The sequence below is a fragment of the Herpailurus yagouaroundi genome, unplaced genomic scaffold, assembly GCF_014898765.1.
Source record: "Herpailurus yagouaroundi ecotype Mexico unplaced genomic scaffold, PumYag 160, whole genome shotgun sequence".
Classification (NCBI taxonomy): Eukaryota; Metazoa; Chordata; class Mammalia; order Carnivora; family Felidae; genus Herpailurus; species Herpailurus yagouaroundi.
The window spans coordinates 8,527,918-8,553,326 of NW_024412401.1; the positions used below are offsets into that span (position 1 = coordinate 8,527,918).

Genomic DNA, 25,409 nt, shown 5'->3' on the forward strand with positions numbered 1-25,409 from the left:
AAACTTAAAAAAAAGGGGAGGGTCTCAGAAAGCCATCAACTTCTGAGCCATGCAAATGAGGTTACTTACTCTTTCCATGTTTATTACTAGACTCTTCCACACTTCTTTGAACACAGGTAAGGCTCTTTGAACACAGTACTCCTGAACTGCCCCTGACCAAAGTGACTGCACAGCTTGAGTCTTGTTATTACTATCTTTGGTTTTTCTTCATCTGAAACCTATTTGATGCTTTTAAATTTCCAGAGAAAGGACAGCGAAACAAATGGGGAGCCAGGGGTGCGGGGGCAGGGGCACAAGTAAGGTTCCTGCGTGACTGCAGTCCCCAATCCTACTATTCCATAGGTTTACTACTATTATCAACGAAAACAATTTCATTCCAACAGTCCTCTGAACTTAGACATTGGCTTATTGCACCATTTAAAAATCATCCAGGTCCTCTTTTGTCTCAGCAACATTTGCCTGACTCCTAAATAATTTTTAAATTACAGTTATCTGTTGGAACAATAACAACCACAACCTACAAACCACAATTTGTACCACAAAGTCCAATCTCAGCCCAGATCTATTTTTGGCTTCACAACAGCTTGAGCTAAAGAAGAATTTCACTGCATTGTTCAAGTATGGTCATAAGTAGTCTGGGGGGGGGGGGGGGGGGACCACCCAAAACAACATAAAATGCTGTATGAAACAAAAAAGGTACAAAATATGAAGAGAGAGGCAGTTTCAAACATTTGCTACATCAGCACACATCTAACTGTGCTCGTCTTCAACCTTAACTTGCCCTGTTATGCTTCCATAAAACTCCATTCTTACATCAACTATAATGCTTTTAATTTTTTTTTAATGTTTTTATTTGTTTTTGAGGGAGGGAGAGAGAGAGAGACAGAGCATGAGCGGGGGAGGAGCGCAGAGAGAGGGAGACACAGAATCGGAAGCAGGCTCCAGGCTCTAAGCTGTCAGCACAGAGCCCGATGCGGGGCTCAAACCCACAAACTGTGAGATCATGACCTGAGCCGGACGCTCAACCGACTAAGCCACCCAGGCACCCCCCATCAACTGTAATTCTTAATTAAGTTGTACTGAAATTTATCTGCTTCTAAGCCCATCTCGCCTTACCAACCCCACATACAAGTAAGTCTCGGAGCTTTTCAAGGGCAGAGCAGTCATTTTGCTGAACAGATGTGGAAATCCGGGAGAGGGCTAGGATGAGCAACGTGGAGCATTTCCAGCCCAACCTAACATCACCTAATCTAAAAGTTCTTAAAAATGGCTTTAGTTTTGCTTCTACTCCTGTATTTGATCCAAAGACTAACAGCTGACATCAGTCCTTCTTCAAGTGAAGAAGACTACGGCCACAGTGAAGCGTGCACAGATCATAACCTCTCCTGATGGAAACTGACACAGCATATATGAGAAATGACACAGAACAAAGTTCTTCACCAGAACCAATTAGTAAACTAAATTTATTTTATGTTAAATTAGTAAGTTAAATCTGTTTTAGCTGAACTACCTGATAGTCAGCACACCTCTAAAACTGTGTCTTTTCTGAAATGCTGAGCCATTTAAATGGAACCAAATAAAAGTGATGTATCCAGTATTTGTCCAGCAAACGTTGTGGAAAAGCTAACCAAACTGGGCAAATCAGAACATAAGTTTCCAATTTTCTTTTCCAAATTAGAGTTACTTTCCTCAAACCCTATTCTGCTGCCCTAGGCTTCTGATTAGGTGGGGAAAGAAAAACAAAAATTACAGGGAAAAGCAACATGTTCAGTGATCAAGAAATGTACCAAATTTCCGTTTATCCAGAAAACTCAAATCACCAGAATTTCCTTGATTAGTACCACGCAATGATGAGTGATATATATTTACTACTATGATCCTAGGACAGAGTTCTCAAATGCCTTTATAATTTCTGAAGGAAAATGAAATTACATTCTAAAACATTTAAGTAACAAGATGTAAAAAAAAAAAAGAAAGAAAGAAAGAAACAAGAAACACACACATGAAAGCCACCCCATTTCTCTCCATCACTCGTGATAAACAACACCAAATAAGTACTGAGTACTGTACTTTGCCAGGCGTATGCCTCAGAATCCTTCTCACTTAGACCAATCGGGAAATAGACACATGAGTATAGTATAAACAGTGAAACAGAGAAGAGCTTATGAGTTGGAGTCAAAAAGGCCTGAGATTCAATCTTAGTCGTGTCACTCAAAAACAGGCATAAACTGGGACAATCCCCAGGAAACAGGACATATGGTCACTGCACTCAAGCCATATGGACCTTGGGCAAGTTACTAAATCTTGAGTCTTGGATCCACATCTGTAAAATGTGAATAACAGAGTACGGAATTAAATGGTCAGTAACTACAAATTGCTTTCCTACACCTTTTCAGCTATATAACCCTATATTCTATGATGCTCATCTAGAGAGTTCAGAAACTCTAAAAATATCATATGTAGTCCTATGGAAGGAAAATCAGAGAAATGAAAATCCATCCTTGAAAGAGGATAATTTTTTTAATCCACACATTCTCATTTTTATTAGACTTTTCACTTGCAATTATTAAAAAAAAAAAACAAAAACAAACAAACAAAAAAAAAAACGTTAGTTCAAATTTTGATACAGGCAGAACTGATCACTCAGAACTTTGTTTCCATAGATTTGTTTTCATACCTTCATAAAGGAACTTATCTTGGGGGGGGGGGTTGTTTGTTTTTGAGGGGTTTTTTCACAAGCCTGATGCACTTCTCTAAGACAAAAATTACTTCTATTCCTGCTGTTATCCTCAATGTTTAGAGCAATTCTTGGCACATAGCAGTGCTGAGTGTTGGCTGAATAAAAGATTACTACTTTAGAAGAACCCTTCATTATCCAGCCCTAACCCTGCTATATATTCTCAACCAACAAAGATGGTCTGTAACTACCTATATCCTTACCTTCCCCCCACCAAAGTTTTCATACCAACGATGAGTAACAGCAATCCAGAATGTTTCTTCTCTACAGAGTCCTTTAGCCTATTTCCCTGAGGGAATCCATCTTGAAATCCAAATACGTTTCCAGCTTTTAGGAGATTCCCCTTCCCCCTGCCTTTTTTTTGTTTTCCTTCATTTTTTGAGGACATGCTTTCTTTCTTTAACTTTTTTATGGAAACATAATTAATTGACGTACACTATCTTATTCGTTTCAGGTGTATTTTAAATCTTTACCCAGACACTTCCTTCTCTTCACATACTTTATTTAACTCTTCATTTGAAGAAAGACAAAACTGCCCCCAAACCAGTTTTCCCCTTCTTTTCTCCTACTCTCAGTAAATTCTCTTCATCCAATCAAAACTTTAGCACCTCTCCCCCACCCCCACCGGAAATTAAGGTACACGTGACAAAGAACACTCTACTTACTACTGGAGGATCACAATCCAATGAAAGAAAAATGAAAACCAAAGCAAATTAATACAGTCCCGATCCACAGCACCAAAATGCCTTCAATGGTAAAATAGTTTTAAATTGTGACAAAGCCCCAGGGGTCCCTAAGGCATTTCTAGGGTTTCTTTAAAAAAAAAAAAAAAAAAAAAAAAAAACCCGTAGTCAATCATAGAAGTGTTTGCTTTTTTTCTGCCCGCTGCCCCAGACTCTGCCTGCGCTGGGGCTGGGGGTTTCAAGGCAAAACAATGAAGCATTTGACAACCTCAAAAGGTCTGAATGACATTCTGGAAACAGTCAAACTTCACTTTGGGTTGCTCCCTGAAGTAAAGACAAACCGAAATACACCGCCCACCTTGAGCCCGGAATACACTCTAGGTGAGAGTAACAGTTTAGACACTTTGCATTCAAAAAGACCTCTCTAGCAGACACATTAAGAAGAGCTGTGAAAATTTCCTTCTGTATATTTCCTAAATGCCAGGAATCCTCACCCACCACCTCAGTAAACAACCTATGACTACTTGTTGAAATATAACTTATTTGGAAAGAAAAAATTCGCTCTGGCAACAGCAGATGGTTCTTATCCAAAGCTAAATAAAAACAGTAAGATGAAATTTGAAAGGTCTATTAAGATAGAGTTGGAAACTTTGTGATTTTCACTGTCCCCCCTCTCCAGAGAATTCCTTTTGCTCCACAAAAATAACTTTATTCAGATGGGAATAGGAAACAAAAACAAACAAAAACAAAACAAAACAAAAAAACTACAAACAGAAAGAAGTGTAGTTTCAGTGTGAGTACAATATTAAATGTCTTGAAAGCAGACAGATCCTCAATTATGTACCTTCAATAAAAACTTCCTAACCCTTTCCTTTTTTTGTTCTTTTGAGAAAATGGCGAGGCAATTTGCATTTACAGCTTAGTTCCTGTTTCCAAAATACCCCTTTAACTTTTTCTTTTCTCTTTTTATGGTAGGTATAAATAGCACCAAATTGTCAAATCACAGCTATTTTGTGTGCTACCTATACAAATAGGTCTGATTTCTGGCCAGCCATAAAACAATTACTGCCGAATTCCTCTGGCTCTTTGAAATCCAGCTTGTCCACAGGGCTTCAAAGCCAGCCTCCAGGACTTTTCTTGGGACACTGCTGAAAAACAACCTCAACAGAAACACAGAAGATAAAATGTTCCCACTCCTATAAACACACAAAGACATAACTACAGAAGTAAAACAATTTGGCAGCATTGTGGTGGGGTTTCTTCCCCCCAAGAGAATTTAAGACGTCCAAGTACTTTGAACTGCACTTTAGATGTGGGTCAACTAGAATTTCTTCCCCCTCGTGCATATGGCTATGTTCCCCATTTTCAAGCCTCCAAAAATTAAGTACTTGGCTTTCAGAGAAATTTTCTGATTTACTAGAATAACGTATCCCTTGGGAACTTACTGGGATGGAACAAAAGTTCAGCTTCTTGAGCACATAAATAACCGTACGGTATAGCAGTTATTCAACGTCACAAGACTCATTCAAGCTAGAAGCTTTGTATAGGGTTAAATTGGGTCAGAATATCAAACAGGAAATTTATATATGGGCAACTGTAGGTTTTGACTATAAACTAATAGGGCTTAATTCTCACACGGCTTAGGAAAAATCAGTGTATGCACACCCACGAAAGCACCTGACCTACGTATAGCACACACATGCGCTTGAGGTACACCAGTCAGGCTATTTCCAGTTAAGCCACAGTAAAAGCAATACATCTATCACAAGGAGATAACTGCTAATTCCCACTAGGGAAACTTACAGTTTGGTATCTTAGAAGAGTGGCAAATGTGACAGGATTGTAAAATCTCCCACTGCCCAGGTTCTTATGACAAAGCTTCACTAAGGTTGACACACACCCACCCCAATATCCATATGCCTGCACCTAAAAAGAGAAAGACGAGTTACTTTTGAAACTTCTTATCAGTGGCAGCATGCCAAACCAGTTTTTCCTTAACCCAATACTCTTGACAGCTCTATCATAGTATGCCAGGTAGGCCAAAAAGATATACTGCAAATTAAGAAATTGGCAAGCGTGATTCTGAATTAAAAGTATAGATGATGTGGTCTCCTCGGTACATGAAAGATCCCAGATACATGCATAAAAGGGGAAGACTACCCTTGCACCCAGAAGTCAGACTCTTCTCTTTACCACCTGTAAGAATCAAGCACTTGTAAATCATCGATCCAGATCTGATTTTAGCACTCTTCTGTGATCTTATCCGAGGAACAACTTGCACATATGTATCCAAAGACACAAGAGTCATATTGGGTGTTTGTTTGTTTTTAATCTACACAACAAATCAACTCTCAGAAGTACACCGATGAGCCCTCCCATTGTAACCCGAAAATTTACCACTCAAAATTGGAGCCACCTGTTTGCAGCTCCGACCTCAAGTGCACAGCTTTTTATCTCTTGGGTCAAATCTGGCACCTAACATTAGTACTAAATTTCCTCATAACAACGTGACTATGTAATCTCTCCAATTTAACTAGATTTTTTCTTCTGGGTTTTTTTTTTTTTTTTTAAACCAAGGACAAATGCATCAACATACAACAAAATTCTCGACATGAGTGATAAAAATGCATTAAAAGTAACCTTTAATCTACGCTATTAACTGATTTTATTCTATTTTGGCACGTTTGAAGTAACTCATCTAAGGATTAGTTAGGCTTTTCTACACTTCTTTTTATCAGGACTCTACCATTCTTGATTTAGTTTTGAGAGAAAAGGGTTTGCAAAAACTATAATAATCTCACAGCTGGAGATGGCTGGAAAGTCCGTTAGTGTTCATTGTGCCCTTAATTTGCAGGAAGCCTTTGTGCTCTTCTCCTCATTTTACATGCTGAGCAGTTTTCACTGATAAAGTACTTATAGACCAGTTATTTCAGATTAACGAAAAGCCCAGTAAAATTTTATGTCAAATGGCTGTGAACTTTCTCTTTAAAATACTGAAATGTATCTTCAGTCTTGATTGCACGACAATCTTAACCCTGATAATTTGCCTCAGTAGCTTTCACGTGAGGCGGCAAAGGGAGTCTTAAAAATTTTAAGAAGTATTATTTTCAAACAGAGAAAGAATCCCAAATTTGAGACTATGAATTCAGAGTGAATGACTGCAGCCTCGGGGCAAACACACTGGTTTAATCACGTAGCAGTAGGTTTCAAAATCTTGCCTTCTTCAGCCTTAACAATAAAGGATCTCCCTGCCCTTTAAACCTATGGCAACAATGCAAACACGTTATACAAAAAAGAACCCAATATCGTTAGGATTTTTAACATTACGACATCAATTTCAGGAGTGGGTGGCACTGTGGTACTTTGACACCCAAAATGAGAGTTTAAAGTCAATGACTGGGTCTTTCCTCTGGACCTCAAGTCCCCAAAAGGACATTTAAAGATCCAATTGTCATAGATTCTAATTCAAACTCAGTTTTCACAACTTTTCACAAGCTTCACAACTCCCTAACCATCTGGGGGTACAAAGATCCAAAGTCTGAGAAGTCTAAGCTGAAGTTTTTAAATCTGTCTCAACAGAAGCAAAACCGCTGAGATGGGTCATATCCCAAGACATGAAACTGTACCGTTAATGGAGTGCTAAAATCACGCATTTTCTGCCATACCACCTTCTTCTAAATCAGCAGTTCAAACCACAATCACAGAGGCTCCCATCTAACACAGCAAGTACATCTGCAAAGTAGCAATGATAGTGTCTGAAACTAACAGGGTTAAACAACGTCTTTTGTGAGGCCACTGGCCAAATCTACAGCAGCTGTCTAACTCTGCCTTGACCGATCATAGCAAAAGCTCAAGGAAGTGATCCAATACAGCACTGGTCTTTAGTAACCAGATCGTTTCTATTTCATTTTCGGCCAAGGGAACGGATAATGAAAACAAAATTATTCCTCAGTCAGAAAGTTTACTTGACAAGCTAATTTTTACCAACCTTTAACTTTTATTCACATGTATAACCGTGAGAGCGGTTTCTTTTTCATGTGGAGACAATCTTAATAACTCTTAAATACTGGCTACACAAGACAAACTTCAGATGGCTATCACTTCTTTAAACTCACTTATAAAAACTACTGGAAAACTTTTTAGCAATTCAAGGACTAGTCCCAAGGTGAGAAAGAAAGAAAGAAAGAAAGAAAGAAAGAAAGAGAGAGAGAGAGAGAAAGAAAGAAAGGAAGGAAGGAAGGAAGGAAGGAAGGAAGGAAGGAAGGAAGGAAGGAAGGAAGGAAGGAAGGAAGGGAAAAGAAAGACAAAAAAAGAAAAGGTAAACATTTTCGTCACTGCCATAAACTGGTGAGCCAGATCTTTGATTCTATCAGTGAAGAAAACTACAGAATTCACACCATTTTACACATGAACTCAAACAAGCATATAGTAATTTTTGTACAAGGAACAAATTCAGTTCTTCAAAGATGAGAATCTTCCACCTAAAACTACTTAACGTTATTTAAAACAAACAAAACCAGTGGCCCGTCATAAATATCATCATCTGGCTTTTACCAATACATCTGAGGTACCTGCTCTTAAACTCTTCTCTACTTAGCCTATGGAAAAGAGCTACCACAGGAGTTATATAGAAGTATTCTAAATACAAAGCCAGCATTCTTCACAAATTAATTTTCTCAAGAACATAAATAAGGGCAAGAAAGTAAATCAAATCAATGACCCAACAAAGTTATGTTATCACTCTGGTGAATAACTATAGGTTCACACTGGGAAGAAACTCCAAAATCACTTTAAACTAAGTTATGTAGGAATGCACATGACTGCAACATTCCCCATTTCAATATTTACAATGTATAAGTAAATATTTATTTACTTAAATTTTATTTAAGTAAGTTTTCCTCAAGAACAATTTTTTTCCCCTAAAGGGCAATCTCAATCCAGTATTTAATTTGTAATTCCAGTCCTGTTTCCACAAAGGTTTGGCCCAACGCAATTTTAGTTAAATTTCAGGGTGGTATATATTTAGGCTACATGCCACAAGCAAAAGATACTAACCATAAATTTACCGATATATTTTTTTTATTACAACAGATCCCATCATTTTATAGTATCTCAGGTAAGAGAAATAGGACTTTGACACTGTAACATTTGGAAGTGACTGCTAGGTGTTTGTTTCCTAAAGGAGAAAAATTAAAAGCAACAAAAAGCACCTATGAATTAAAATATACACGCCAATGGGTATTCCTGAATTGACAGATGTATGAATGGCTTACTTGTTTTAAAAAGGAAACCTCAAATCCTGGGTTAATATTATGTGTCACTTCTAGAGATTTAAACCATAAATTCCTCAAATAAAATTAAATAAATTGAGTTGTAAGTAATTAACTATGGAACTTCAATAATGTAAAATTATCTCTGTATATTCTCTATGGCTCGGGAATGTAACTGGTTATGTTCAAAATAATACACTTAGTGGGTCTTGGAGCCCAGTGCCTGTAAAATCTCCCATGGAGATTCAGGACCACCCATTGAAAATAGTACAACATTATTGCCTCAAGCAAGAAGCTGGTACATAGGACTGGTTATTCAAGTCTTTTAAATACTATTTTATTGAGGGATTGTGGGAGGTGGGGGAGGGGTTAAGGGGGATTCATGAGTGGATGGGGGAGTAAAACTCAGAAAAAAAATTTTTTTCTAAAGCAGAGGTTCCTGTAGGTGCCCCCCCACACACACACACCATCATACCCTCCCTCCCTTTTTAAACAGCTACATAAACAAAGTAATAAGTGCTCAATTTCAGGGAGAATTACATTATACTCCATTTGAACAGGCTACAAAGTACTTTTATTTGAAAAGCTGCTTCTCCTCTGTTATAAACAAATTTACCCGGCACCAATTTCAGACAAGAGAAGAGGGCTAAGGGAGATGGGAGGCAGAGTTAAGAAAAAATTCAGTCAGTGTCTTAAATAGTTGATCCAATAAAGATCCTTTAGAGAAAACTGTAAGTCTATTTTTTTTTTCTCTCACTAAGCAAATCATACAGGAGGGCTTTTCTTTTCTAGCGTACTGCACCCTGTCTCTTTAAATTCCAGGCCTGCCCCATTTCCCACGCATTCAATGAAAGCAACACGTTTGCTGGCCTCTAGCCCACAATGTCAAGTAGTTTTCTTGCTATTGAATTTCAAGATTATTCTTTTGGATCATTTGCCCTTTAGTTTTAAGCACGCCAAAGCAAAAATAATGTCTTTCTACAATAACATAAAGAAAACTCTGAGGCCTTTACAAGTCTACAAGTAGAGAACACCTTGTCCTTCAGTTCCCCTTTCACTGCAAAATATGCTCCAAATAAGGGCCATTTATACATTATCTTGTTCTACCATAGCTTTGTCTGTACTATAATAAAATTCTAGGAGTATATTTAATTTGGTACCAAATTTGGAATTTCTAACAAGTTGCAATATTCAAAACCAAGGCTTCATACTGCTCAAACGCGTCAGTCTTTAGCGTGGTCCCTTGAGTATTTAGCGAGACTAGATTTTAAAACAAATACGTGATTTTCTATACTTGCAAATTAGCTTAATAATAAAAATAGAAACAAATACTGTGAGTTGTAATCATGGTGCCAAAGACTAGATTTTCCTCATCTTCATACATTTCTTAATCCTGAAGAAAAGAATCCAGACTATTAGGAATCCCATTTAGAGCTCTCTCCAAAGGAACAGAAATAGTTAAATAAAAACTTATCAGCAGAACTGAATTAAGCCCATGAAAAACGTTACTCCAAATGCTAGCAAATGGAACTTAACGTGGCAATTTTATTCCAGCAGCTAGTAAAGAAATGCTCTGATCACAAATGTCAAGTCTTGTGTTTTACATCGAAGGTGGAGTTAATCTGTCATTTATGAATTTTATAAAAGCATCTAATACCAAAGGGAAAACAGACTTATTTTTATTTGACATGTAGTCCTGCTATGCATTTGAGCATAGCACTTTCAATCGCTATTTTTTTTAAGGTTAAAAATGTAAACATGTTTTCCACAGACCATAATATCATGGACTGAATCAGATAAAATTTCGGATTGTAAAGAGACCTTTAAGACTACTAGAATTAACTCTTGTCATTTGGCAGAAAGCATTTCTTTTAGTTGTGTTTAAGGAATGTTCATATTAATCTATCTGTCGTGTATTCAAAACAGGAAATTACATTTTAATTTTCATTTTGTAAAACTTCTGGTTATTTTTGTAGTTTATGCATGAAACACAATTAAAACGGTCTTCATACTAAAATATTGTCTGTGTTTATGCACTTTTGCATCAATTCAAAAATGCATCAATTTCCCTGCCCCAAACATTTGTTTTGCCTTTGTTTTGGTAGTCGTTTGGGTACTTTTTATTTCTCCCAATTCAACGTAAGTTTAACTTCCAAACTGTATACAAAGACACAAACTGGAAATGGGTCTGTATTTCCAATTATAGGTCCTATTTATCTCTAACACTATTACCATACATCTAAACATGATGAGAGTCCTTTTGTTTGCTGTCCGTTATTAAAGTCAGATTGAGGCCCTGGAAAATGTCCTAATACTACACATCAAGATAAATGTATTAGTTAACAAAGTTATACTTATCAAAACTCCACAGGGAAAAAAAAAAAATCAAAACTTTTCAAAACATTCCTTAGTACTCCAAAAATGTATACTCTACTGAAATATTAAGCATGGTTGCCTTTCTGTTACAAAGAATATCTTATACGAATCATGTACTTATAAATGAGGTTAATCTGATTAATTTTACAAACTTCAACAGAGCAACACTGTTGAGAAAGGTACGAGTATTATTTACACGTTTCTCTTTAAAGCTTACAATCAACTTATGAAACATTTGTGCATATATTATAGAGCTATTAAAGGAAAACACTCAAAATGACAAGGTGACTAAAATTTCAAATAACAAAACATGAAAATGTCCCTTGGGAAAGACATTTTTATGTTCTCGATGAGATTACTTTTAAAAAAAACAAAACTAAAAAGCTTACTGTAAACATGTCCATATGTACACTTAAACATCTAGTTTTATATTCACATAATATGTATCATTCAAGAAAGCTTGAAAAATCCAACAAATTTCACAAGAATTTCCTGAGAGCTCCTTTCTATTTGCTAGATGGGGTGCTGAATCTTTGAATAAAGCCAATTTGACATTTTTTTTTAATTTCCCGATACCCCATCTCCCAGAGATAACTTCTATGAACATTTTGCTATAGCATTTTCTCCCCTTCATTTCATTCACGTACTTTTATCTCTGACACAATTCTCAAAATGTGAGTAATGAATAATTCTGGCCATTCTGACATAAAGAAAATGGACTGAATCAAATACTAAAATCAATGATGAAAATACCCCACCCCACCCCCAAAAAAGAGTCTCTACAGAAAGACACTATGTCAAGTAGCACTAACTCCCAGCTGAATAGACTTTACAACATAATTCTCATTTATTTGCTGCTCTCTTTAAACCGTCTGCATTTGTGTATTTTTTTATATTCGTATAACTAAATCCTTGGCTCTAGCATCATTCAACAATTCCTTTTAACAAGCTGGAATAAATAGAAATTTCTTTCCTTTTTTTTTTTTTCCTTAAAAGTTAAGCAGCAAGTTACAAGGAAAGAGTGGAAGGGTAATTGCTTTTCAAGACAACTTCAATTAAGCATCTGAATTATTAAACACAAAACCCTGAAGGTATGGTGAGTGATCAAATATTTGATATACCGTACTTTCTCTTTTAACCTATTTACATGATAACATAAGTCCAAGTCCCCAATTATTCTGTTGACAACAGAAACACAGGTACTTATCTGAAACATAATGCTTCAGGAAAACAAATTGACAAAATTTCAAGCTCTGGCCTACATTATAGGGAAGAAAAAAAATAATCGGCCAACTTTCATGGAAAACCCAATGGCCTTCCTACCTGATCAAGAGCCATTATTTGCGGAAGAAGTTTCCAATAAACATAGGGTGTCTTGAGTTCTTGAATGTTCCAACCTACAAGCAGTGTCGATGGCTGGTATAAATGGCACCAATATTACCAGAACGTAACTTTTCATAATGAAAACATAATCACCTATTTGGCGAATTAACCAATTACCCTACTTCCCTGTTATTGCAGGCAAGTCTTATACCCACTGCACTGCTCACTCACCATTAAAAAAGGTAAAATTCCAATATAGTCAAGTTCATGTCAACATTTTCTTTTTTCAAAAAAAAAATCATTCTCCAAACTACCACATTTATGAAAAGAAATTTAATACATCAGAACATACCTATTGTCTAGCATGATAGCCAATACACTGGTGATATCTCATAAATGGCACTTATTTTGTTAAGAAAACACTAGATCCATGATATGCTCCTAGCTTATCCTTTAAAACAAAACAAAACAAGACAAAAAACTAAGGAAAAATAATATTTCAGAGCTAGAAGAGCCCACAGAGCTTATTCAATCCAAACACATCCCTTCTAGGGTCCAGGCCAGAGCCTTCCCTGCTGCATTGCTAAATACCGCTCTACAAGTTACTGGAATACATTTGACTCCTCTATTTTTAAAGCTAAAAGGCTAGTTGTATTTCATGGATTAAGTAGTAAAAACAGTGATAGACCTGGCCAAGTCTCTCAAATTTGTGTCTAGCTTTTTAAAAAGCATCCAAAGTCAGTGGGAAAAAAAAAAAAAAAAAGAATAAGGGAGAAAAGACAGGAAAGGAGAAAAATTCATTTTTGCCTAGAACATAGGCTAAAGCTCATTCTAGAAAATGTGATTCTAAGCTAACACAATGTTTCCTGCTAAATTCAAGTGGTGGCTCTGTTTACACAAAGTCAATTATTAGAGGTACAGAAGAAACGAGTTTCAGAACACTGAGTAATAATTTACCACTTAGGGGAGTGGAAGTTAAAGTCAGGATTCTAAAACTCCGACTTGCAAATCTACATTGTTGTCAAAAACTTCCAATGTCTAGACTGCATTGATCAAAGCTATGAGTACTACCCACAGAGAGAATATAGGTCTCATCTCATCTGATGTGTAACTAATGCAACATAGGAGGAACAATAGATACATATCCAAGGAGAGGCCAGTGGGGACTGACTGAGGACATAACACATGCTTCTGCTCAGTGTTCATATGATGAGAAAGTAACTTCCTACTGCTCGTTACTATTTCTGGGCATAGGTACAAAGTCATACAACAAGCATCTCTGATAAGAAAATCTGGAGCTATGTCACCATTTTGAATAATCCATCCCACCAAGAGCAACCAAATCCCAACAGCCTAAACTATTTGTCACTGAGTCACCACACAACAGTTGCTTATAATACAGGAACAGGGAAAGAAATCAAACAAAGGAAAAATTTTTGTCTAATAGAAGAGTATTTCTTCAATGCAAAGAAACCTTTCAGTTCTCAGCAACTCATAATAATGAAGTATTTGGGGTAAAAGGTATGGATAATAGGAGTCCAAACGAACCTTGTTTTTAAACATCCAAAATATTCTAAGTGTTTATCAAAATAAATAGGTACCTAGAATAATCGGATACTAATCTCCCCCAATACTACCCTCGGAGGGAGAAGGAAGAAGTAGGGCATAAAACCTATCTGCAAAGATTACAGGCATTATGCAGACTGAATTTATATCTAGATACATTAAGAGGCAAGTAACTCTCCCTACTCTGTAGGTTACTGCTCTTACTAATATTTTAGGAAATTGTTAATGTGTATTTTGCTTTTTAAAATCAATACATACACACAGCATTTGGCCTGGTATTTGATGGGAAAATAAGTAACTAATGATTTCTGCTGGAAAGAAACAAAGCAAAAAAATCTGCTTTTGGCAAAATTAAATATTTTAAAATTTATTTGGCTCAGAAAATATCAATCTTCTAACATGGGTAATAACTCTAATTAAATTCAACTGATCATCTTTATAATCACTTAGGAACATGATTTTAAATAAACAGGCCTCAGAATGAGTTCAAGATAAGCCATCATTTTCTTTAAAAAAAATGATGATGCACTGATTTTATCCAAAAAGTTAACTGTTAACTACTACATACCAACTAAATCACACCCAAATTCTAGCCTTATCTTTTTAGAAATTCAATGATAATAGCCTCCTTCAAACCTTAATCACTGCAAACTTATCACACTTAAGTTAAAAGGACTACATCATACAACAGTATTTCTTAAAACAATGTTCTGGATCCTTCATGGCATTGCAATCCTACCATGGCAGGGAGGTGGGGGGCTGGGGAGGCGGCAGATTATCAGGAGATACCTACCATTCAGTAACAATTTTTCCTAATGATTTAATCTCAAAGGGAAATCTTAATCCACAAAATAAATGTGATTTTACCTTCAAGAAGCTATAGAACTTTTCCCTTTTAAACAGCATCTACCAAGGTTACCACCACTTAATTAAATCCTAGGTCATGTCTACAAAAGTAACTATTGCTGAACATTTGTCTGCGAATATAAGTGAATAATTATTCACCATTTTAAAAGTAAACGTTTACCACATTTATTACTAGCTATCTTTACACCAGCACATTTGTGACTCATTGTATCTACATGCAAGATCACTTCACATTTCTAGGCTTCTGGTTAAAAGTAAAACAAGAAGATAAACAAAGATGAAGAATCTCAAGGGTCCTTTCCAGCTCCAGAAGACAAAAGCATATCGAAGGCAGGGACCCCCTTTTTCTCTTACGTCTCCCCCAATCCTTTCCCTGTGTCCTGCACGTATGAAGTCTGCCGGTTAAGCACATTACCATGCCCACAAATTATATTCTTAAACAAAACCCCAAAACCACACAGGAAAACAAAACAAAATAGATCAATTTGACAAAATTAAAAACTTGTGTATGACAAAGAGATACCACACATCAGACTACAAGAAAAAGAAACGAAAATGGGACAAGATATTTTCAACGCAAACAACAAAGGACTAACATCCTACAGATAAGAAAAAGACAAAAGATCCCAATAGTTTTTTTTAAAAAGACAAAGGATGTTTTTAAAAGTCAATAAAGAGGAAATCCAAATGGTCAATAAACATATAGAAAATGTTCAACTCCATTAGAAATCAGAGAGATGCAAATGAAAACAAAAGATACCATATTTCAACTAAATATAAAAATAAGAGATCTGAAAATAATCAATGTTGGCAAAGCTGTAGAGAAAACAGTACTCCGCCCCTGACAGAGTATAAACTGTCACGACTACTTTGTAGAGCAATCTGACAACATCTAATACAAATGAAAACACACGCACACCTCAAATTCTAGGCCTATATTCAAAACCTTGTTCATTTGTAAAAGGTAACACATTCAAAGATGTTCACTGCACAGAACAGAAAGTGACCTCTATATTCCTTAACAGGGGACCAGAAAAGTAAGCATACAACCTATTCCTGCCATAAAATACTAAACAGAAGGACCTAAAGGTAATGAATTTGCTCTCTACACATGAAATGTAGTAAGGTTCAAAAATGTCGAGAGGGGAAAATGGCAAGACACAAAATTATTCACTCATGAAAATGTTCTGGAATTTAATAGTGGCCACTGTTGCACAACCTTGTGAATATACCAAAAGCCACTGGATTTTATACTTTCAAAGGGTAAATTTTATGGTATACAAATTATATGTCAATTTAAAAAAATGATTCACCCGCTATGATACTTTTGGTGGAGATTTTTAAAACACAATGTACTATTACCTGCATCAATATAAATGTGCAAATGTGCATCAATAGAATGGAAGGCTAAAAAGTTAGAAAAAAAAGGATTCAGAAGCACTTAAAAACTTTTGCTGCATCTATAATACCTAATTCTCTAAAATCAAAACAAAGAATCAAATAGGATAAAATGTAAACATTTATTTCTTCTTGGTAGTGGGGATTTGAATGTTTGTTATATCATTCTTTCCTTTGTATTTTCTTGTACTTTTTTTTTTTGAGAAATACAAAAAGGGCACAAAAGAGGCATACCATAAGTGACCAATAGTAAATATATACACACAGAGAGCTATGTAGCATTGCTAACCAAATAAATGCAAATAAAAGTAAAGTATTGCTTCATCCACAAACTGGCAAAGATTAAAAAACAAAACTTAATTCCCAGTACTGGTAACCATGTGGGGAGAGGAGAAGTCTCCCAACCCCTGGGGAAGGATAAATTGGTACAATCATTTTGGAAGGAAGTTTGGTAATGCACAACAAAATTTAAAATCTATGTACCTTTAAATCAATCAATCAATCAATCAAAATCCTGTGTACCTTGTCTCAACTATCTCCCTTCTGGAAATCTAACACCAAGAAATTATAGGCGAAACTATAAAAATGAATATGTCAAAGGTGTTCAGCATAGCATTATTCATAACAAATTAACACTAAGAACAATGTCCACATAAAGTTATGACAAATGTGTATTCAATGTAATACCATAAAATTCAGCTTTAAAAAGATGGTATTTCACCATATACCATGAGGGTAGTAATGTTCATTTGTGCTGTATCCCCAGCTCCTAGAAGTGATCTAGCCATATAGGAGCTCCAAAAAAACACCTGTTGAGTGAATTAATGTTAATTTATGGTTAATATTTATATGTGTGTATGTATATATATGAAGATATTTACTAAAATATTAATTATGGCTGTCTGTAAAGAATTCTCAGTGACTTTTTAATGTATCTATGGTTTGATTTTTCTATAATGAACACATATCTATAAATTTTAAAAATAACAGCATTTTCAACTGCATGTAAAAAAATACATGGGTTCTTCATAAAAGCTGTACAGTACGATGGTGCAATGTAATTTCTCATCTTCTACATTATCTGTAAGTTTAAAAAAAAATGTATGAATTATCTGTAGTATCAATGGACTCTTTTCAGACAAATTATATTCTCAAATATGAATATAGCCCTATAAACAAGAATAAAGAGAACCACAAAATATAAGAGAATCAAAGATTAAAGCGTTAAAATCTATGTTATGAGGAAGAGGATGAACTAAAAACACTCTGGCCACACACACAAAACAAAATGTTTTGAAAGAATATTAACTTGTATTACTGAGACAAAAGAATTTCTCTTTCTACATGGTAGCTTCTTGTTTGAGGAGTAAAACCTAAAATCAAGGAAAGTATAAAAGCCAAGGGAAAATAATTATAGAATTTTCTATTATCTCCATCAGGACAGTGTGAAACATTATGTTTCAGAGATCAAAATTTAATAAAGATTAAAGTCTGAAGTTCAGTAATACACAGAATCCTTAACTAAGTCATTGGTGCAACTGTGTATAGCTCCTCCCCTCCCAAGTATCTAAGCTTTCCAAGTTCTCTTTTGAGGACTTAAGTCACCGAGAGATTTAAAAAAAAAAAGAAGAAGAAGTTCCACGTCTCAGAACTGTAAAAGCTGTGTTAAGTAGTAGGAATCATCTGTAATAGATGACCAGAAAAAGAACGAAAGGGCTAAGGTTGGCCCAGGGAAGACCACTGGAAGGAAACTTCAAAGAACCAAGAGCAAAGAACAAGGAATCTTTAAAGTAAAATTATGAGACTGACTGTTACCCCTGCCCTGTCCTACATCACAGAGACAGTCCTACAGGAGGTCACCTAAAATAAGAGATACAAAAGCTTCTGCATTATACAAATAATATGCCATAAACTGGACAGTGATATTAACTATAAAATGCATCCCCTGAAAGCCAAGTTTGGATTCTCCTTTTCTGAAAAAAATCGCTGGATAATTGCTACAATGGAACGTAACCATGCCAGTACTTTGGAAGAGACTGATCTTTCTTCCTTCCATTAAATGTTTTTATTAGCAACATCAACTGTGGCTTTAAAACATCAGCTTCCACATATTAATGGGGCAGCTCATCTGTGCCAGGTTCTACGTTGAATATCTGACACCAGCGGTTCTCTGAGTGTATTCTGGAGACCCCAGGATCCCCAAAACCTCTTCCAGGGATTGGCTATTCTCACCACAACTCTAAGACATTTTTGCCTCTTTCCCCCATGCTCTCACGAGTGTGCTTCAGTCTTCCAGGGGCTCCATGAAGTGTGAGAACACAACAGACTGAATGCAGAGACACACAAGCTGAGCCAGTTATTTCACAACAGTGAAAAGATTTGTACACAGAGAAAGTAGAAGAATGCCACACTTCTCACTCCCATTTTTGGAAAATACTCATTTTCATTAAAATGCTATTTATATGCTGACGTATAATGGGTTGATTACTGTTATCTTTCAACAAATTAATAAATAACTTTTTAAATGTCTCAGGTTTGATTTCTAATGGAGTAAATATTAATGGACACAAGTCCATGGAAAAAGCTCTCTGGAATCAATTTTGAAGAGTCTGAAGAGGTCCGAAGACCAATAAACTGGAAAACAGCTGATTCATATTTACCCCTCAATTTAGGAGGTAATGGTCCTCTTCTTCCATCGTTCCAGGAACACAAATGAGAACACAAGTGAGAAAACACACACAGAAATGACTTGCTCAAGAGCACACAAGAGGGCTCTAAAGCCAGCATTCGAATACAAGGCTGTAATTCCTAACCCAAACTCCTCACCACGGAGCAGCAATATCTACCCAAGATAGTTCTACACTGGGTCTTTACTCTTTGTCTTTTAGTCTTAAAAAGTAATGAGTGCTCACTGGAATGTTTTAAATATATGGAATTAACTTTTCAAAAAAAAAAAATCAAATGCTACAAAAACAACCTCCCATCCCTGCCAACACCATAAGAGCTGGGTTCCCACTCATCCAAAATTTATTTATACACATACACACATACCCTTTTTAGTTCTATAAGCATATTTTTTAAATGGGATCACACAGATCTAGCAACTTGACTTATTTCACTTAATATCTCTTGAAGATCTTCCTGCATCTACAAACATATTTACCCCTTTTGATAATCCCCATCATTTAAGTGAACCCAGCTGGGGTCCCCTAATTGGCTTGCTTCCCAATTTCTGCTGTTTAAAAAGTCACAAGAAATACACTGTATCTTTGTGCAGTTGCAAAGCTGTATCTGTTGGAAAATCCCTGGAAGTAAAATTGCGGGGTCAAAGGGTATAAACATCTAAAACCTTAATAGATGTTGCCAAATGCCCTCCAAAATGTCCGTGCCCAATTTATATTCCCACTAACAGCATAGGAGATTGCCTCCAATAATTCAGCTTTTAAGTGCCTTGGAAAATTATGCTGTATGTTGCTTCAAAATGCCAAGTAGTAGAACTGCTCTCACCAGTCATCTTAATTCCATACAGAACTCTACCCAAATCTTCTAACACTCACTGAATATATCAGTATAGTCATCCATCTGTTGTTGTTTTTTTTTTCTGAAACCTTTGAAATACCTAAGAAGAGGAAACACACCAGGTGCACGCAATATCTTCAGCTAGTTCAGCCTCAAATTTTAGGCACCCTGATAAAAAGTTATCCAAATTATTTCAGAAGACTGTTTAACACAAATCAGAACTACACAGTAATGCTGGGCTCAAACATTTAAATCAAAGTTGTAAGTGGGGATTTATTATGCTTTATCTGCCCACTCAAAGGACTAGGGCTACAAATAAAAAGCCATCAAACCATACCAGTGGCCAAATTAGCTTACATGAAATAATAAGCAACAGATTTCATATCATAAATGTCAATGGAACAGACTGCAATAGTAAGGATGGCTGTAATTGGAAAGAAAGTTCACTCAAATTCCCATCATATTGAAAATGAAAACATTAATATTTTAAATGAAATGTTTTGAATGTGACTATTCATTTCAGTCATATCAGACTATTACAAATCTTTGGTACTAATAAATAAGATATAGTCTTTTTTTTTTTTTTTTACAAGTGGATAGTTTTAAAATGCATTAGACTCTGACCTGCCTATTCTGTAACAGCTAATGGATATTCCAGGCTTCACCATTTCATCAAAATCTCTCTACTAGGACTCAGTGCTAGTAATTTTAAATTGCAAGTCTCCAACCCATCTTTGGGACAGAGTAAATCCACATGAATTCAAGTACAATTAGCTCAATTCTGAAACGGTACATGTAATTCTCATCAGGCAACAAGTTGAAATACTCTAATTTCTTTCTCTACAAGTTCTCATACTATTACTGTGGAATAAAGGAAATCAACCTGAAAATCAATTTGCTTTTCCAAACCAAAGATTTACCAAACTAAGGACTCATCCATCTTCGTGGCTGAGCAGTTCATCCTCAGTGCTAAGGTCCACTTCCGTTGATCAACTAATGTATATACTGAAAGTGATTTACCTTGCCATTATTAATAGCCATTTACAGTCTGGAGTATGTGCATTTCTTTTGAATACCTTGCAACTCAGATTTTTCACAAAGCCATTTTTGCAGTGTCTTCCATTTCCAATTTCTCACTTACAGATCTAGAAGACAGCAAATACAGCACCTTAAAAGGTACAGGAGTAGACTTAGCCATGTCTGGCATTCTTGTTCTGTATTTATTTATTCTTATCATTTTGAAAGGCGTTATAAGCCAAAAAATAAGTCCCAGGATCAAGTGGTATGTTTGGTGTTACTTGAATTTACAACTAAGTATTCCCAATGAACAGAGAAACCTTCTCTTGCAATCTGAATCGTGTAATTACAGTATGACAAGGTCTCTCCTGGGCTATGTAAGCTGGCATTTTTCCCAGGACTTGTCACATCATGGGAAGCACACATACAAATAAAAATCCAAAAATAAACATTTTAAAACAATGGCTTATAGACCACATAAAGAAACTCCGCAGTTGAAAATAAAAACCGAAGAGCCCAACCGGCAAGCAGGCATCTCTCGCTAGAGACGTCTGAGACATCAGTGTTAGCAAGCGGCTTACCACGCCTAGCAACAACTCCCAGGTGTGGGCTGTGCAGGGCCAGCACCCTCATGCTCCCTCAGGCTGGACCGAAAATCATTCAGGATGGGAAATAAAGGGGAGCATCCCCACTCACACACTGAAGCAGGGAAACAGTGGTGAAATACGGGGAGGTTGGTCATCTTTAATTTCATAATGCCAATTTGTTGATTGCCAAGGAGCCTAAACAAAGTTATCTTAAGAGCTACATCTATCTGCCAACTGACGTAGTTTCCCTAATATACTAAACACTGCTTTTTTGGTTAAATGTATTCCCTCTCAAAGTGTGTGGCAGCCAAGGAGTCTTAATGGTGGCTACCAGGGATCTTAGAAGGTGGTTTCTTTTGTTTCAACTCCTCTGCAGTGGCTCTATACATACATGGAAAAGGGAGAGCGAGATTCCAAGAAGCATCACACCCAACCTCAAACAGTGACAGAAACTTGACGACGCTCATCCTAATTACAGTGTTGAGGAAATATGAAGGAAAATTATCTCTGGCTGTATTTTGATCTAACATGCTAACAAAATCTAAATGTTATTTCCTCTAGGCCATGCATAGTCTTACCCTTCTATTAGAAGCTGGATTCATTTGTTAACCATCAGCAAAGCCCAACAAATTCGACTGCTCAAGTTTTCAGGAGGAGCTATAAAACAAACCACTAAAGGCAAAACATACAGTCCTACAACCCATTGCATGAGCTCTGGAAACAAAAAATAAGCATCAACACAAACCTCCGCCACCTCGGAGGCACACAGCATTGCTCCTTTCTTTATTCAGCTCCTCAATGTTCAATAATTTCCAGGAGCTCTAAGCAGAATGGATTTATTATGATGTTACTCTAAGAAACTGCAGGAGTTCTAGATGCCAATAAAGATTACGGATCAAATGGAAGATAACTACTAACCATTGTGTCGAGTTAGATAAATAAACCTGCTCACAAACAAAGCACCTTATTGTATTTGTACTGTTACCTCCACTAATCCAACTAAAACAACCAGACAGTAGCTTTCCGGAGGCTGAAGGGAATAGACATCAGGATTTCTCAAACCCTCTTTAAATTTTCTTTCAAAATAACACTCCAGTGTTTTGTTTTGTTTTTTTCTTTTTTCTTTTTTCAAAACTGTCCTGCCCTGTATGGAAAGTGTTTGGGACCCGAGAGGCTGGGCAGGATATGCAAACTAGAGACCAAGGCTAAAAACCAAGGTGGGGAAGAAGTGAGGAAGAAGGCAGGACAAACATCGTTCCTCCGAAACTTAGCTTCGACCTTTGCAGGGACCCTCCTCCCCGCAGATCACATCGGGCAGAGACTTCGGCACGCTGCTCAAAAATCCAATGAGCAGTCAAGTGCCACTGGGGGCTAGGGACGAGTAAGCCCCCCGCCCCTCCGCCGACTAAACATTAAAATGCTGACGGTGCGAGGCGGGGGGGTGACTAACCCACGAAAGGAAAAATCAGTGACAACGGGCACCTCCCGCCTAATTCACAGAGAGGAAGGCAGAGGAGACCCTGAGGAGAGGCGACTTCCCAAAACGGAACAATAACTACATCCCACGCATTCCCTGCTAATAACACAGGTAAATTTCAATTTCTCTAGGAAAAAAAAAGGCGCAAGCTGTTCCCTCCAGCCCCACCCCCCGACGCCTCCAAACCCAACAACTAATTGCACCTTCCCACAGAACCCGCGGCTAACCCCAGAGGACCGGTGAGGGCTGGCTTGGGATGAATAAACACTCGACACCTGACGGTCCTTTCTCTGCGGTGACTTTCCCGAAGCCGAAGTGGCGCGCGCGCGGGCGAGAGCCCGGACCTGGCCAGCGCGGCGCCGCGCACCCAGGTCCCGAGGCGACGCCGGCGAGCGCGACGCTGGGGGGGCGGGGGGGGGGGTGGACGGGGGGCGGGGAGAGGGGCAGGGGGGACCGCCCGGGCCAAGCGATTGTTTCCTCCGCGAGCAAAGACATTTTTTGATCAAGCTCCTTTTGTATTCGAGCCCTACCTCTTTTTGGCCTAGGAAAGCTTTCGTGCAAGTGGAAGACGACTTTCTCCACAAAGTGCTGTATGTTACTGTGCTCCGGGCCGCGCACGAACACCATCCAGTCGTGGGTGAAGCCCTCCACGGTGGGTTTTTTCCTCACCTGGGCGCGGTGCCCCAGCTCCAGCTTCACCTGCACGGCACACTGCGGGCAGGGGGAGGAGAGACAGCCGTGAACAACAGGAAGGCGACCGTTCGACACTGAACATTGCGCCTGACATTTTTTTTCCTCCTTCTTGAAACGCACATAAAAGGAAACGGCGGTGCCCTCTGCATCCACGTTTCACGCGCGTGGGCGCGCACACTCCACACCCCCAGATACACCCCACCCGGCCCGCCCGGCGCCCAGCATCCACGCCGATAGGGATTGTAACGGAATGTTACCCCCAATCGGGAAGGGGGTCCGGGGGTCGGGGGGAAGAGGGAGAGCTCACTCAAGCCACTACGAGCACGACAACAAATGCATCGGAAACAAATTAGAAGACAATTAGGAGGCGATGCCGGGGCGGTTTCCCGGCGTGGGAAGGGAGGTAGCCGGGACCCCGAGGGGGGGTTCTGGCGAGCCCCCTCCCTGAAAGTGCCGCGGCGACAGGCACACGCCGAGGAAGTCTTTGTGTACGTGTGTGTGTGCGTGCGTGTGGAGCGCTGTGCCAGGCGGAATGGAAACTACAGGCAGCCTCTGTTGATGGGCACAAACTCCCGTGCTCTTAGCACTGGGTTCGTGCACAACAAAAATGAGACGTCGTCACACACACACGCCCGCAGGAAAACACGCCGAGGCATCCATAACTTAAGGCACCCCGCACCCCCCAGCGAAAAGCCCCACGCGATCGGCGAGGCCAGCCTAACAGAGCCCCCGCAACACACTTCCAAGAGCCAAAGTGGCCCCAAAGTAGCTCCCACCTCCCCCAAAAAATAAAATTCGGAAAGGCAGGGAGGCGGGCGGACAGCCGCCGAGGCTCGACTGCTCACAGCCCGGCGCGGGGGCAAAGTTGCGTGCGGCCCCGCCGCTGTCAGCCCGCACACTCCGGCTCACACACGCGCGCCGCGGAGAACGCACCATCGTAGCGGCCGCCGAGGCTGCTCGCCGCGTCCCCGGACTGTGCCCGCGGCTCCCGGCGGCGGCGGCGGCTGAAATATGGCTGAGTTATTATTCGCCTCCTTCCACCGTGTGAGTGTGTGTGTGAGTGCGCGCGTGTGAGCGAGAGTGCGCTTCTTGCGATTGCAAAGAGAGGCGAGGAGAGAGGGAGGCGCGGGGGGGGGGGGGGGGGGGGGGGGGGGGAGCGGAGGCTGAGGGAGAGGCGGCAGCTCCCTGCAAGCCGTACCAACCTTTCTCTAATTGGAACCGCGGAGCGCTGGCGCTGTCTGGGCTGCGGCGGCGGCGGCGGCGCAGGGCGAGGGAGGAAAGGCGGGGAAGGGGGGGGGTCTTTTATTATTTTTTTTTGCATGTACTTACCGAGCTAGCCATGCCTGGGGGCCCGGAGGTTTGCTGGGGTGTTGTGTGGTACCCCCCTCCCCCGCCCCCCTCAGCTGTAATTCATGAAGAGGCTGCTATGAATGAGAGCGCGCCCAGGAGCGGAGGGTAGATGGCGGACATTCTCTGCCTTTTTCCCCCCGCGTTCGCTTGCTCGCTCGCTCGCTTATTAAACTCAGCCCCAAAAGCAAAAGCAGCAGCAGCAGCAGCAGCAGCTCCAGGGCCAGAGGATGAGATTCCGGAGCATGCGCCGTGGCGCCTTACACCGGGGCTCCGAGCCTTACGGGGCGGAGGGAGGGCGCGAGGGCGGGGCGGAGCGCGCGGGGAGGCCGAGCGAGCAAACCAGGGGGAGCTCGAAAGAGCCAATCACCGGCCACCTCCCGAAACCCGGCGGCCCGCACCGCCACACTGGAACGCCCGGCTTAAAGTAACAGGTTCCTACCGGAGGGGGGGCGGGGGGGGGGTGGAGCAAAGGACGGGGAGGGGGCGCTAGAGTGGGGAGAGCGGCCAGCTGGGGAGCCATCCCAGCCCTGTGTAAACTCCTCCCGC

General features: G+C 39.3%; 1 protein-coding gene across 2 annotated transcripts in view; it reads right to left on the reverse strand.

Moving 5' to 3' along the window:
- MLLT3 (MLLT3 super elongation complex subunit) overlaps positions 1 to 25,112 on the reverse strand; it is a 292,829-nt gene extending 267,717 nt beyond the window's left edge. The window contains exons 1-2 of one of the 2 annotated variants that reach the window (XM_040481363.1): positions 24,843 to 25,112; positions 23,351 to 23,531 (exon numbers count right to left, since the gene is read on the reverse strand). In XM_040481363.1, coding sequence (XP_040337297.1) covers positions 23,351 to 23,531; positions 24,843 to 24,854 — 193 coding nt within the window. In that variant the 5' untranslated portion in view covers positions 24,855 to 25,112. Of the gene's footprint in view, positions 1 to 23,350; positions 23,532 to 24,446; positions 24,631 to 24,842 lie in introns of those variants that run through there. The other variant, XM_040481364.1, reaches the window with a different exon arrangement.
- Positions 25,113 to 25,409: the final 297 nt, after the last annotated feature.